The sequence below is a fragment of the Plutella xylostella genome, chromosome 9, assembly GCF_932276165.1.
Source record: "Plutella xylostella chromosome 9, ilPluXylo3.1, whole genome shotgun sequence".
NCBI lineage: Eukaryota > Metazoa > Arthropoda > Insecta > Lepidoptera > Plutellidae > Plutella > Plutella xylostella.
Genome location: NC_063989.1, coordinates 11,801,687 through 11,818,624, shown reverse-complemented (window position 1 = coordinate 11,818,624; position 16,938 = coordinate 11,801,687). Strand labels below are relative to the sequence as shown.

The 16,938-nt window shown below is 38.1% G+C and overlaps 1 protein-coding gene across 1 annotated transcript in view; it reads right to left on the bottom strand.

Annotated features, from left to right (window-relative positions):
- Positions 1-10,737: 10,737 nt before the first annotated feature.
- LOC119690899 overlaps positions 10,738-16,938 on the bottom strand; it is a 44,595-nt gene continuing 38,394 nt past the window's right edge. Inside the window, exons 4-6 of the mRNA XM_048623122.1 lie at positions 13,281-13,371; positions 12,194-12,332; positions 10,738-10,878 (exon numbers count right to left, since the gene is read on the bottom strand). Coding sequence (XP_048479079.1) covers positions 10,738-10,878; positions 12,194-12,332; positions 13,281-13,371 — 371 coding nt within the window. The remainder of the gene's footprint in view (positions 10,879-12,193; positions 12,333-13,280; positions 13,372-16,938) is intronic.

Below are 16,938 nucleotides of genomic sequence, written 5' to 3'. Positions count from 1 at the left end.
TCATGTTACTGAGCTTGGAAAACGATATAGGTAAGCCAAGGTGGGCTACTCATAACATAATTAGATTAAAATATCAAGCTTGTTAGAAAAGTCACGTTTTTTTAATAGGGCGTTTTTATTGGTATTTGACTCAATAAGTTCTTAAAATGTTTTAATTTACCAATACTTTTTAAGTAAATTTACTTCAGCATGAAATTTTAACTGTCAATTTTGAATTAACTATTCAAAACAAATAGTCTACCTAGTTATATTTTAGGTCTCAGCTCCCGTACATCACTGAAGCTCCTTAATCCAGCGTTGTCAACACCAGAGTCGGTTCGAGGACCATCCAGTCAGGAGCTGATTATCAATACGCCAGCAGTAGTTCAAGTTCGATAGAAAACAATGTAATAAACACTCCATAACTGTCATACCCATTTCAATAAGAGACATCTAAGACAAAAGACAGTTCAGAGAATTGTTTTATTTAACAGCGTTGTAAGAGAAAAAAAGAAAAAAGTAAGGTTCGCATTTCGAAATCAAAAGGTGTCGAAGGAAAGTTGACAATAAAGTATTTTTATATACAAGTAAGTAGTTACCAAACTTCAGTCCCAGTACTCCCAGTAGAGACAACTACATAATGTGCTAAAACAAAATATAATATCTAAATTGCTTTTTACTAAGCTTTTGATTGACTCCAAGGTTCAATTTATTTCGATCCCGAAATTCAATTAAATTGGACCACTTGTTTACTACCTACGTGAAAGCGATAGTTGAAAAGGTTGACCTACACAGTTTCTTATCTTTATGATATCAAAGCATGGATAGTGAATAAGTAGTAGGTGTAGGTCCGATCATAATAAACCTTAATTGACTCTGAGTCAGTGGCGACAACACGACGCCACGTGGCGCCACGTGACGCCACGCATCGGGAGTGGTCGGTGGGTGGAAGTAACCACACAGCACTTACTTCTTATGTACTAGTATGTCTTTACAAATAACCATATGTAACTCCATAGATCTCTAGCCTGTAATGTTATGTATGATGTGGAAATAAAAAAATGTAATATGTACTTACTAGTATTATACATGATACAGGAGATGAAAAATGTGGTAAGCGGAAAGAGAGTGGCAAGCTCGTCATACTAAACAACTTCTGTTCAACGTATTTTGGAAATTCACTATAAAAAAAACTAATTAAAGGAGCTAGTTTTATTATTGGTTGGAAAGTAGGCAATAGTCACTTACTTATTTTCACAACTAATTTTAGCCGTGTAATATTCAAATATTATCCGTCTCCTAGACTCTTTTTGAAACTCATGTTTTAACATTCTCGTTAAAAACTAAGTAAAAACCAGCGCGGGACGTTTTTACTTTACACATAAAACAGGCAGGGTACAGGACTACAGCTTACACATATGATTACTCTTAAATCGGTAGTCATAAATTCTGATGAACTAAAATAAAATTTCAACTGGAATCTGCCATTGTACTGCTTTTGACAAACCGTAAATGAGAGGTCTCTCATTTACGATTTGTGCAATCTGCACTACAATCAACGTTCCTGCAGGCATCAGGGATAACTCATTATAGTCTTGTGTAAATCAAAGTTATTATCAGTGACAAAATATTTTCAATTCAATAATGCTCTACTCGTTACATAGGTACTCATAGGATTTCGTTAAATTCGTTCGAGGGTGGCCTTAGTGGCACTCGCATTGTAAAGTTGTTCCGTGTCAGTAAAGGCAAAGCTTGCCCCTGTACTCTCTCTGCTCCATGCTTTAGACGTCGTCGCCGCGGGGTAGCTTCTCTTTGGTCGCAATCTTTTGACACTCATTTTTAATGAGTACGATGAATGCCGATGCGGCCCCTTGTCTCACTTCCATACCTCTAATTGAGGCTGCATCTGATGCTGTTCGCTGGTTGGATTACATCATTAGGTTGTGGCAAGTTGCTGGGATGAAGACTCTGGAGTTTCTTGCCTTTATTAGCCTCTGAACGAACGAACTCTAACGAAGAGGAATTGCCAATAAAAGAGAATACGATTACAACATAATTAAATGAAATGTTTATAAATCATACTAAGATAGTTAGAATTGAAATACATAACGAAATAAATACCATGTGTAAGTAGTAGAAAAACTGGTAAGAAAATATTTCAAACACACCGAACAAAATAAACGTAAGCCCAAGCTTTACAGACCGAATACGCTAATTTAAAGAGCCCGACATTACGACACACAAAAGCTGCAGGATTTTTATCTTCAAACAAAGAGCCGCAAGTATCTCAACCGCAAAATTCCGTCAAAAATAAGGCAACGGTGTCACTGAGACTGACAGTATCTTCTGAACAGCAGGTAGAGGTAAGCCCCCGCCGTATTATCACGGACAATCATCTGTTTGTCATTCTAATTAAGGATTACCATGTTATCTGCACTAAAGCCTCTTTAGTCCTGAGTTGAAGGGCATCTGGTTTACTTGTGTACTAGAAGCATCAAAATGCTTTACCCTGTCGTTGCGATAAAACGGTTAATCTATCGAATTTTCTTGAAAATAATACACATATAAATTTAATTATCTGTGACATTATTGCCTTTAATAACGCTGGGCAATTTTGAAAGTATTAATTTCAGAATACTTTCACTAGTCCCTCTAACATTCGCCTCCCACATCCGTTAGGAGCATCGCATGCATTTAGCGTCTAGCATGCAAACAATAGGGAATATGCGTAATTTTTTTTTATACTTTTATTGGGTAGTTTTACATAACTTTATGATAGTAAAAAAAAATTCAACGCCAAAATAAGTAATTTAAGGTATTTTAAAGAAAGTTAAAAAATTACAACCATCACGACCACTTTGAAATTCCCGTCAGGATGGCGGGCTGTCGTGACGTCATAATCGTTTAATTTCACGGCTCAGAATAATGAGTCCCGTCAGTCGGCATAGATTTTTTACCTAATCAAGTAATCACAGAGTACTTTTGTATTTTCAACAAACCAATGTTGTCATGGTAACAAACGAAAAAGGAAGTGTATAAAGTGTGATCAGTGGCTGTTTTGTAATGGTAATAAAGTGTGACCAGTGGCTGTTTTGTAATGGGAGCTCGTAAATAGCTGCTAGTAGCTCTTTTGAAATAGGAGCGCGCAAACCAGAGGACCTTTGTACACAATATTACGCTATTATGGCAATATGAATATAAAGTAATATTTGTATTGTATGTAAGTACTTACTGTAACTTTGGTTCTCAGTAAGAGAGACTAGGGTTAGTGGGTCATTATATTCTATTATCTGTGGGGGTGTAATAACCTGCACCTGGCTCTCTTGAATGGAACCATTGTGCATATCTCAAAGGTCTAAACCCCCTTATCTAAACTATCGAAGAAGAGTATAAAAATATATGCATATTCCCTAATATTTGGGCACACGGCTCTCGACTTTTCAATAGTCTTTGCTGTCCTTTTCCGCAGCTGGCCACAGTTTACTCTTTCATACTGCGTAATAAATTTAATGTGTCCAGTTCTTCTGATTACGAGAATTCTTCCATAACTTAATTTAGAAAAAAATAACAACTTTTGAAATATACTAACGACTGCCATTATAACCTAAAAGTAGAAAGAGCAACTTGTGTCATGTTCATGTCATAATACTTACAATACAAATTTAATTTTATTGTGTTGCAATATGGAGCATATTTGAGTGGCTCGTTGACTAGCGAATGGCTGTTTACGCCTCATTACAATAGAACAACTAGTGGCAGCCCATACACTACCAACAAAAAATATAAAAAGTCCTAAACTTTGCAAACAAACAAGCATATCAAACAAGAAGTGGAGAGGTTATAGGAGGCTAGGATCTACTCGTATTGGAAGAATTTTTATGTGATCCATCGTATCTGATCACAACGAGCATCACAAATACTCGGTGACATTAACATTTCTTTGTTTACACTTGACTTTTATTTAACTATACGCAAACGCAAAGAAGTTATTATTCTGAGATTGATATATAATGAATTATGACGTCACATCCGCCCTAAGAAAATGGGTGACGTTTCTCGGAAGTTAGAATTTACCGAAGTTTTTTTGTACTTTTCAACTTCATTTACTTGCTCAAAAATAAATTATAATCAAAAATAATGATGGAGTCGTAGTTATGAAACAACAAAGTTTATTATAAATAATATTTGACCTTTATTTGAACCATTTGCATATTCTCTATTATGTATCTTTTGCCTAACAATAAGTAACATGTTATGTTTCATATGTTATGTGTTGATTAGTTTATTGTTTTTTTATTTTTAGTTGTTTGTGTCTTTTTAAGAAAGTTTTTTGTTGTGTTTGTTATTTTTCTTTATTATTGTGTTAGGTTTATCCTGTAAGATAATATAAGTAGTTAATAAATAAATAAATAAATAAATAAATAAACATTCAAGTTTGAAAGTTAAAAATATCAAGGTATGTCATAGGTCTAATAATAGATCTCAAGGGCGTCATATAACCCAGTATAATTGCAAATAACTAATCAGTAGTTAGATTCGCAATAACACGACGAGGCATCAAATTATTCGGAACTCCAGTAACCGCCGCTCGGTTATTGGAAGTTTGTAAACAGTTTGAAATTTAATACTTACTTCGCTTCGTCAAATTATGTAGACTTTAGTTTACTGTGAACTATCTGGAATTCTTGCTTGTGGTAATTAGTAGAAACCGTCCTTGAAGAATTTAGGGAGTGATATTAAATTATTTAGTTGATTACGCACCTACCAGAATGATGTTTATAAGGGATAAGTAGGTATGTTAAATTATCATATAGACATTTTTACTTAAAAATGTATTGGTCGGCACTGATGAGCTCACATTTCGATCAATGACTTCACTCAGTGGTTCATAATTATTCCACTCACTGTACCTTTCGTAGCAAACTATTATAAATTAACTTATGCAATAAAAAAATACTTATTATTTCTTTCAAAAAACTTATAATGTGCATAAAAGTATAATGTAAAACAATGAAATAAACAAGCAATCCAGTAAAATTATGTTCATTGAATAGAGACTGCGACGTATCTTTGTAACTATCGATAGAAACTCGGAGCGAGCGACATCTGATGTGAATAGGCGTCATTAGTGCTCTCAGCTGGCTCCTAGGTCTCAAGCTGTGGCTAGACTTACAGTGTTGACTATGCGGGAAAGACTTGAGCGTCTCATTCTCATATAATAGTAACTTATAAGTACCTTATCATCTTCTCGCGTGTACGATGTTGATTAAATTACTATAAACTTTACCTAGAATTACTCTTTCCATTAAAAAACGCATGTAGTTTTAAAGAATCTAAATTTACAAAAAGCCAGACTCTTCAGAGTTATTTGGTCTACATTGTACAGATTTGGATTTGTAGATTAAATCAAAGTCAATTAAAAAGAAGATCATTGAAATATCTTTCAAGTTTTGTGCAGCTTAAAAATGCTTCAATTTTACGATTTTCAGTCACATCAGGCTACATTAAAACAGTATTATCGTGTACTTAACCTCATTTTTTAAAGACAAAACGTAAAAAAGACTTAAATATTGAAAGTTGTAACGTGGAAATGAGTTTTAATAAAAATCCTCGTCGTCTAAATGTAGCCATTTGACGAGCTCATAATCTCTTTAAACCCTCGAATATCGCGAGTCCCGTGAAGTGGGTTATGAGTTATGAGTGCTTTGAGTTACGAGCTTATAACTGTCTCGGGGCATTAACAAAATCACGCCCTGCCTTTGCCTTTTAACCCTCAACTGAAACAGAAAAATATTGCTCAGAAAAGGGTGAATCATTTCAAATAATGATATACCTAAATCAAATAATATAACAATTTTATTTATGTTAGGTGTGATTATAGAAACGCAAAATGAACTAGATAGCCTAATGATAACTAATCACTGGGACAATAGTCTATAATATATTCAGGTTTCGTACACCCTCATACTAAATATGGGTATTGTTGATGATGGAACAGTCGCGGTTTTCCAGCAGCAATATGTATTTGAATAGCCCTCATTAAGCATGCATGCATGTAGTCAAGCTTCCGAACAGTAAAGTCTTCATTGGTAGGTTTTAAATTATTTATTTGTGCATTCTTTTTTCTACGGGTTTAAGAAATTTACCACTAGTTTATTGGTAGTGTACTGTAGGATCAGAAGCAACCAAATTTAAAATAAGCACTTAAAACCCGCTAATTGACAGTTATTGTATCTATCGTTGTCTAATTATATGTCGTAACTTACATTCGATTTTAACAGATTGACACTTATAAGAGTTAAATTCAATTGAATGCAATGTAGGTATTAACTTGACAGTCATGTAGATACCTAAATAGCACATTAAGAGGAGAGTATAGCACTTGCTCGTCCATACAAAAAGAGAAAACGTTTTACTACCTCTAAATATTATCCCATTTCCATGATTTTTTTGTATGTTATTGACACAAGGAATAACTAAGTTTATAGCTTTTTCTTTTTTCGAAATTTTTTATAGGTTCAAAGTTATAGGCACCTCAAATAACGTATTTTTTGTGTGTTGAATCAAGACGTTGGTTGAACAATAACAATGTATTTTAAAAAAAAAACGAAAACTATAAACCTAGAATATATTATGCTGAAGCGATTGACACCAAAATCTAAAAGATTGGTTGATATTTAGTTAGTGTAAAACGTTTTCTCCCGAAACTAGAATGAAAAGTACCTATTGTCAGACGCGTGCTGCAGTGCATCTCTATCGCACCCGTTCCCGGGGCATGAGAGCGCAAGTGATAACAAATCCTTTCCTAAATACCTATTCCGCTAGAATCGCGAAGATATACTCTCCTCTTAATTGAAACTATTAGTCGGTCAAAAGTTCCCCATCGCGATATGCCATTTTGATCAACATAACACTTTAAAAGTGGAAAAAATTATATAAATTTTGCACATTAACATTGTTATTCTTACTGTTCCAAACGTACACGCGACAACCCGTACATTTGTAATGAACCGCAATGAATTTATTTGCATTTGAAAAGGAAAAATGTCTCGAATGAAGAAATGTAATTCCGACGACTTGTACAAAGAAATACATCACAGGCTTAACCCTTTAACAGTTTGTTGTGATCTTATATTCTGTAACTGTGAGTTTAAAGACAGTAGTGTGATAAATTGTCTGAGGTCAGACCACAGTGGGCAGACCATTACCTTAGTAAACACTGACAAGACAAATAAAACTAAGGTTAGATGCAGACCGATTACTACAAAGAAAATTGACATTTACTTGAAGAAACTAGACGAAAAACTTCCGAGGGTTAAAGTAGATTGCAATTCTAATGAGATGTATACTAACTTATTTAAGATAATAGCTGATGAGTTTGAGAGTAATTTTGAAACGAAGGAAGTTTTGATAGACAATAAAATTAAATTTTGTGACTGGGCTACAGATGGTATTCGCAAAAGCAGGGCGACATTATATGATCTGTATGAGATGAAAACATTCATACTCCGCCCTGACTTTCAATCTTATGTGAAGAAATATAGCAAAATGTACAAATGTGTCTGTCACTGTGCGAAGACAATTTTTATTAATAACAAGATTAAAGACTCGGCTAACAAATCTAAGGCCATTTGGAATATTATTAATAACGAAACGGGGAAGAATCGAACACGCGAGACTAATTTATCTTTAAAGGTAGGCAATGACATAATAACATCAAATGACGAGGTGGCGAGAGTTTTTGAAGAGTTTTTTACGAACATTCCTTTAGAGACTACTTGCAACCTAGATTCTTCAGCTACATTAGCTGAAACCCTGATGAAGGAGAACGCACCTTCAACCGATAAGGAATTTAAATTCAGATATATAAATACATTAACTATTATAAAAACATTTAAGTCCTTAAATATGAAGAAAACTGAAGACTTGTGGGGAATGTCAGTTAAATTTGTTCTTTCTATTATTAATAAAATCGCCCCAATTTTGGCTAACATTTTTAATAAATGTATCGCTGAAGGTGTGTTCCCAGATCTTATGAAATTGAGTAAAATTATACCTCTGTTCAAGAGTGGGGATATGGAGGACCCTGCAAATTTCAGGCCTGTCTCGGTTCTTCCAGTTTTGAGTAAAATATTTGAGAGGATCATACTCAGTCAGATGCTTTTGCATTTCAATGAAGCTCGACTGTTTCATAGCCAGCAGTATGGTTTTACAAAAGGCAAATCAACAACCGATGCCGGTACTGCGTTAATTAAGCACATATTTGACGCCTGGGAAGACCATCACGATGCTATTGGAGTCTTCTGTGATCTGTCGAAGGCGTTTGATTGTGTGGACCATCAGACTTTAATTTCGAAACTGAGATACTATGGAATAGGAGGAAAGGCTTTAGATTTGATAGCTTCATATTTAGACAAGAGGCAACAAAGGGTCGATATTGATAATACTAAATCACAGGGGGCTCATGTAAAGATAGGCGTCCCTCAAGGATCTATTCTAGGACCATTTTTATTCCTCATTTATATTAATGACTTGCCTTTTATGGTTGAAAAATTGACTAATATAGTTTTATTTGCTGACGATACTTCTTTGCTTTTTAAAGTTAAAAGAAGTGAAAATATTTTTTATGGAATTAATTCTATTCTATCTGACATACACGATTGGTTTACCGTAAATAATCTTTTATTGAATTATAAGAAAACGAAATGTATTAAATTTACACTGCCGAATGTTAGACAATGCGATACTAACATTATTCTAGATGGGAATAAATTGGACCTAGTTAATGATACTGTCTTTCTTGGTATGACTATAGATTCAAAGTTACAATGGGGACCTCACATTGCCAAATTGGCTGGAAGGTTGAGCTCGGCAGCTTTTGCTGTACGGAAAATTAGACAACTGACCGACGTTGAAACCGCCAGATTAGTTTACTTTAGTTATTTCCACAGCTTATTGTCGTATGGCATTTTGCTTTGGGGTAGAGCCGCTGATATTGAGACTATTTGTATTACAGAAAAGAGCCATCCGCTCTATATACAAACTTGGTTCCAGGGATTCATTGAGAGAACTATTTAAAGAAATTAACATCCTTACAGTTCCATGTCAGTTCATTTTTTCCAATTTAATGTATGTACGAAAGAATATTTCAACTTTTGATACAATTGGCAGTAATCATGACATTAATACTAGGAACAAGCATAAGCTGGCTTTTCCAGCGATGCGTCTGGCGAAAGTTAATAAATCGTTTTTAGGGTACTGTATTAGATTTTATAATAAGCTTCCAGCAGAAGTTGCTCAAATGCCAGAGAATAAGTTTAAGTGTTACATTAAAGAGAAACTCAGTAAAAAAGCTTATTATAGAATTGATGATTACTTAGAGGACGTTAATGCATGGCTGTGATAAGTAGTTAGCTCTGCTCATATTATTATAATAATAATAATTAAGCTTATATGTATTGTATACCAACTAGTTTTAAGTCTTTTTTTGAAAAGATGGCTCAGGAGTTTCTTGCCTCCGTTCTTCTCCTTAGACAGAAAGAGCCCCCCCTTATCCGAACGGAGAGTAATTTGTAAAAATTGACGTTCATCAGAAAATTTTATATTTGTACGATTAATAAAAAATTTTGACTTTGACTTTTGACTTTGACTTTAATTCCACAGTAGTAAGGGCTACATTTTAAAATACTTCGTATTCGGTATACAACTATACATATATTTATCTACAAAGGGACTGAAGCACGTTGCTATCTCTCTGTACTCATTAACCGAGTTTTGTTTTTGGTTAAAAATATGTAGGGCCTTAAAATTGTTGGAGCTTTAGGTAGATAGTGAAATGAAAGCAACTCTACATATCCACTGCCGACCACACAATACACACAACACAATATTGCTTAAAATTTCTTTATTACAAAACAGCTGGAAATGACTTAAATAATGCTATCTGATATTTGGACTTTAGATACCTTACCATATAGCCTGAATTATATCCGACGTCAGTGGCATCGGATGCCGAATTTCAGGCTTTCCCCAAATATCACTTCTTTTCCCCTTCCGTTCTATAAATCAAATATGAACCAGTACCGTCTGCAGAGTCCTGGGGGTCACTCCATATGATGAAAAACTAAGTCTCTATCTCGTTGTATTAAACGTGCCGATTGCACAACAGCTCTTGTTCGTTCGTTTTTCGTCAGTATAGAGTAACCCTCCCGGAGGCCGGAGGCAAGGGGGGGAACCTACAGGCAAGAGAGGGGGAGGGAAGTTTAACCGACTCATCCCACAGAGACAACTTGCAAATTGTGGTAGCCCCCCGGGGATACCGATGTCACGGGGAATGTTCGCGACTGTTGCCTGTCGTCGCTCGGTGAGGCTATGAATAATACTGATATTATTGTACTGTTGAGTCTACATGGTGTTACATTTATATCAGTATGAAACATTCTGAATGTTAGCACATACGTATGATATGTGTTTTTGGCAACTCTAGAATTATGTCGTAGACTCGTAGCTAATAAAAATAAGCATTTTTGTAGATTTCATATACTTTGTTCAGAGACAAGTAACGTGAATTTGCTTATCCACACACTTACTAAAAATAAATCTGAAAGTTGCAAACAAAACCATGGTAACCTTAAAACAAAATACAATTCCACTTCTTCGAACCTCTGAATATCCATCCCGCCCCACAAACGAACCACACAGCTTTCCTAAAAAAAACACCACAATACAACAACCACAACCCACCCACACAACTTATCTCTACAACTCACCCATGTCATCGATCAGCGGCGCCATCCTAAGTGTGACCCCGACTAGGAGCAGGCACAGGAACAGCAGCAGGCACGCCGTCACCATGATGGTGTAGCGCGCGCGGCGTGGCAACTCGTCTGGGTCTAGCACCTGGGGAGTAATGGGGGTTTATGAGTATGGGGTTGGGATAAAACCCTTCTTTCATTGGAAGGAGACCCACCCCAGCAGTGGGGACGTGATGGGTCATGATTATGATAATGAAGGGATGTAATGCTGTGAGGTTGATTTACTACGCGCAGGTTGGTAGCGTTTTGGGTTATAGTGCATATTAGTTTGGGGTCAAGGTGTATACTTATATGATACCAGAAATAATGGGGTTTATTAGTGTTCCTCGACCAAGATAGCAGAACTCATACAAGCATGTGGCCACATACACATTTCAAACATAACTACCACACCTCTCTTTAATAGATTGTCTTTAAAGTACAACAATAGAATCAACAAGTTTCAGCTTATCTCCATTTACTAAAACTGTTAAATACAATCTGGCAAGTGGCGACGTGATGTAATGTATTATCCCCACACCTGCCGTTGAAAGGATCACTAAAGCTGTAAACCCTAATTTATGGCCGACCGCAATGGCTCAGGCAACCCTAATCACAGATTAGCAAATGTGCCAACCCTCACATTTATGTTGGGACTATAAACTTAAATGTCTGGTTCAGATCACTAACGCCATCTATTTTGAAGGATAGAAACTACGTCGGACTGAAATATAAGCGCCATCTCTTTGTTTCAGGAGGAATTAAATCTCTTGTGAATCTAACGAGAAATGCCATCTAGCGAAAAAAACGGGAACTATTAAAAGGCTTAGCCGAGTCTGTGATGCTTTACTGAAGAAACCGCTGAAACCACAGCGTAGCGAGCAAGCACTATTTTACACTTATGAGTTATTTACCAATACCCCAATTGCCTGAGACTAAAACAAACAGGACGCTACATACGGCACAATAAGCCTATGCTGGAGCTCCTAGATTGCATGATCCAAGCCCCGAACTCTTAGCATTTAGCATAAGTACATAATAATGACTACGACTCTCGTATGCTTACACCTATTGCTACGCACAGTTGCTACGACTCTAACTTGTAGCATATTGCTACGAGTGCTACGACTCGAGCTCGTAGCACATTGCTACGACTTGCGCTCGTAGCACATTGCTACGAATAGAGTCCGTATGCAATATCGCTACGAGTAGACTCCTTAGTACATTTCTTCGCATGGCTCACAATACTCGGCTAGGTTAAATTACGGTTTTTTTTTTAATTCTTATAAACCACCTATATTTTCTTCATACATACAATGTGGTGCCTCTATCGGAAACTACATGCACATAAACTCGCAAGCGGATAAAACATTGCGAACCAATGGTCGCTAAGATTAGATAAGTTAACCTCAGTAGCTCACATGTATAACTTTAGCCTGCTCGTCTATAGCTGACACGAGTAGCGTGCGATGTTTCCTGGGCTTGCTGTGCGGGCTGCGCCGCCGCCGCCGCCGTCGCCGCCGCCGCTCCAACTCTAGCTGCTCTGGACTTGACAGGTCTCTGCAATTAAGATGATAAGCTGGTGAGTATATGGTGGGATTGTTATGCTTACTTTGCGACTGAGATGGACTTGGAGATGAATTCGCTGATACGGCAGTCATTTATGTATTTATTTGAAAGCGAACTATTCATAATCGTTCCACAATCACAGCCACAACTAGACACCGCTATTACTGAAGTAACTATCATTATTTAATGAAATAAACAAATAAAGTTTGCGCCTTTCGGGCTTTTTTTCTTAGCAGAAGTTAATAAACTAATTTTAAGCTCTAATCTTTCACAGTAGACCAACATGGTCACAATCACAGGATTCTTTGAAGCTTCACAAACTATCATCATCGCTTCATCTTGAGCGTGTTGACGATAAGACTATGTTTAAATTTGACTCCAAATCACTGGCTTCATGTCTAAGGTATATTATGCACAGTCTGGGACAGAGAAGCCTGACACCTCTGAGAGTGATATTGCTACTGACTCTATGTATTCTATGCTTTGTGGGAGTTCGAGTTCGAGAGAGCCAGGTGCAGGTACTAACACACATGCACCTGGCTCTCTTGAATGGAACCTTTGTGCATATCCCCAAGGTCTATACTGCCTTCCTAAGCTTGAACCATTTTCCACCACGCTGGTCCACTGCGGGTTGGTGGATTTCACATAATATATCTAGATGTCCTAAATCTAGATCTGCAGATTTCCTCACGATGTTATCCTTCATCGTATGAGCGATGGTATACATTGTACTTAAGTTCAAAGAACTCATTGATACATATTAGCGCCGGTATTTGAACTCGCAACTCTTGCGTGAGAAGCGGGTGCTTACCCGACTGAGCTACCACCGCTCCTAATTAAGGTATATTTATGCACAGTCTGGGACAGAGAAGCCTGGCCGATGTAATCTGAGAGTGACAATGCTACTGACTCTATGTAAATAGTGTAAGTGTAACTGACCCGTGTGCGTGCAGCGTGAGGTTGCGGCGCTCGTGCTCGCACCACGCGGCCGGCAGCAGCGCGCCCGGCGACCCCGCCGTGGACGCCTCATCTGGAAACAACATATACAATATCATCATTAATTAAACTGTGAGTGGGTGCCCAGTGACAGATGTCGGCGCAGGAAGACCTAGGCGGAGATGGCGGGACGACTTTGATAAGTTTCTACCTGTATGGTCTGAAGTTGCGGAGGATCGCGATAGTTGGACCAAACATAAGGAGGCCTTTATCCAGCAGTGGGCCACAAACGAGGCTGTTTAAAAATAAATTAATCATAGTTATTAAACTGTAAAAAAGTTTGACACCCTCCGGCTAGATGGGGTGACGACTCGCGATAGATGTCTGGTAATGATGGGATGTGGGAAACTTTAGATCGCATCCAGTGGAGTGTTTGGGAGAGAACTACTTCCAGAAGTCAAAAAAATTACCTAATATTTTATTTCATCAGTGTGGCATTCCACTGATCAAGTATGATGCAGAATTGTGGATAAATACTGTGGGTCCGGCTGGACCACCGACGTAAAGTAACCGTAACAGCAATAATACGCGAAATAAACTCGCAATTTTGTAATGGAAATGATATTTAAAACGCAAACACACCGCAATGCAATTATTGAAATTATTTACAGTTTCCGAGCCGGGGAGAGCCGCTATTTATTATTATGGTAATTGCATTTCTTTTCAACTTGCTACATTATTAACAGTTAACCTCGATTAATTTAACTGACTAAAGGCCAATTTCAATAATAGTTTTTACTGTTTAAACATTCATTTACTTCGTAAGAGTTAGAGTTTTGACACATAAAAAGGTGTCTGTCAAAATAGTATGAAAGTATCTGCCAGTAAATCGATCGACAGAGTTATTGAAAATGGATGTTGCAAATGACTGACTATGTTGTCCAAATAAATACAATGGAGCAGGTACCAACACTCTATCCCTTCTTACATCAGTGCTATTCGTCTCCTAGCAATCTATTTTACCACGAGACATCGATCGCATCGCAGGTTGGTGCCCAGCAGGGGGATCCGTTGGGACCGTTGGTGTTTAGCCTCGCATTACACAAAACTATATCCTCCATTAAATCACCCCTTAATATATGGTATTTAGATGATGGTGTGATTGGCGGAAGTCCAGAAACAGTTTTAAATGAGATACCAACCTTAATCTCGAACCTAAAATCGATTGGGTTGATCCTCAACAGCAAAAAATGTGAATTTTTCGGTAACACCCCAAGGGCGCAACAAAGCTTTTCGCTATTTGAAGCTATTGTGCCAGGTTTACAAAATACAGTTAAGGACCAATTTATGTTACTGGGAGCACCAATTTTCCCAGAAGGTATACCCGCTCTACTCGAGAATAAACACCAAACGTTCTCCAAGCTGACGAATCAGTTAGATAAACTATCATCTTGTGTAGCCCTCATCCTATTAAGGAGTTGCCTTGCTATGCCCAGGCTGACGTACACCGTGAGGACATCTCCCGCCTGGCTGTTCCCTGATGAGGTGGCGGCATTGGACGCGACTGTAAAGCGGACATTGGAAAAAGTTCTGAATGTCTCTCTAAATGACGCGCAATGGTGTCAAGCATCTTTACCCATACGACATGGAGGCATTGGGGTTCGTAGGCTGCAAGATACTGCCCTAGTCGGATTCCTTGCGTCGGCGCACGGGGTCGTAAATCTAGTCACTCAAATACTCTCAATTAATGGTGATGGATTTACGGTTCCGTTCGTAGATGTAGGGTTGACAGAGTGGGCTAGCAGGCATCCGAACCAGAATGTTGTCAAACCGAACATACAGAAAGAATGGGATGAAATTCAGTGTAAGGCTCTCGTTGCTGATATTATGGCAAACTCCTCGGGGGCCCACCTTGCACGGATTAAGGCGGTTACGAGACCGGAAGCGGGAGCCTGGTTGCATGCACTGCCTTCGCCCCAGCTTGGCACATATTTGGACAACGACAGTTTACGCATTGCAGTAGCATTGCGACTTGGCTGCGACGTCTGTGTCCCACACAAGTGCATCTGCGGGGTGATGGTAGAGGCAGACGGCCACCACGCTCTCAGCTGCACGAGGTGTGCCGGGAGGTTGCCCCGTCATAGTGCCCTCAACGACATAATACGCAGAGCTTTGGTGTCAGCTAACATCCCGTGCGTCCTTGAACCTCCTGGTTTGTTTCGGACCGACGGGAAGCGCCCCGATGGCCTTACACTAATTCCTTGGAAGAGGGGCCAATGTCTGGTTTGGGACGCCACATGTGTAAGTACCTATGCCGCCGCTCATCTCGGCAACACAATTCGTGCTGGAGGAGCTGCTGCCGAGACAGCTGCAGGGGCAAAGCATTTAAAGTACTCCAATTTGAAAGCCTCTTACAGCTTTTTGCCCTTTGCTGTCGAAGCAGCAGGTTCCTGGGGAACAGAGGCGTTATGCTTCATCAGAGAGCTTGGCAAGCGCCTGAAGGAAAAAGGTCATGATGCTCGCTCTGGGTCGTTCCTGGTTTTGCGCATTTCGTTGGCGATACAGCGCGGTAATGCGGCTGGCTTGTTGGGCACTTTCGAGCCAGGAACGATACGAGGCGGCATCTTTGACTAGTTAGACTAAGTTTGAGGCGAAATTTGTAAAATTTTATCTCTTAGTTCAGTTTTCATAATTTTATTTACAATTAGGTTAGGCTTCATTAGTTAAATGTTAATTTATATTATAACCTTGAATAAATGATTGACGTACCACATAATATCCGATTGCACAGTATATTTCCGGTTGTACAGTACAAACACAGTGTACAAACGGCCAAAGTTATTCATACTTTTTAAAGTAAAAGTTGGCGGTAAATAAAGAAGGCATGCGCCACACGGTCTCAACTTCCTCACAGGAAAGTAAAATAAGACGTCGCCGTTGAAGGTAACAAGTGACTGGCCAACTTCCAGGAAACTGAATTCTTCGAGAAATTGCCCTGTCATTTAACTAACATAAAGAACTTCCGACGTTCTTCGTTCGTTCGACTTCCTTTTTTAGCCAAGTTTGTTGAATTTGTAGTTTTAACTCGACTTTACACTGGGAAGTTATAAAGTACTTGTAGGATATATGAAACTGGAATTTTGTCGGAGCATAATATATAGTCATGGGAGTCTGTCATGAAGCCCATAATAAAGCGATGGGCGTAATAATTCTCTTTTGGGGGATTCTTATATTTTTAGTATAGTCCTAATCAGAAGGTTGGAGAGAAACACTGTTATGGTTGATACTGTTCAAATACTTATATTGTCCGAAAACACAAAGTTACACAAAGGCACGAATTAATTAATAGAGGTGTGACGAAGGCGGAGTGACGTGGGCTACTGGCGTGTGATACTTGTGACTCTACTACGGAACGCTGAATTGCTGACACGCACTTTGCAACATAGTCGCCACAACACTCCCCTTCTAAAAAAAAAAAAATAGATCCAAAACAAAAATACAAAAATTTTGAATTTTAGAGCACATAAACTTATAACACTACAATTTATCAACTGTCGGTTAAACTAGTCAATAACATCACACAGTAACATTACAACACAGTACATTTTTATTCACTCAGCAGTTTATCGTCAAATGGACTCGACTTCTTATCGCATACTTA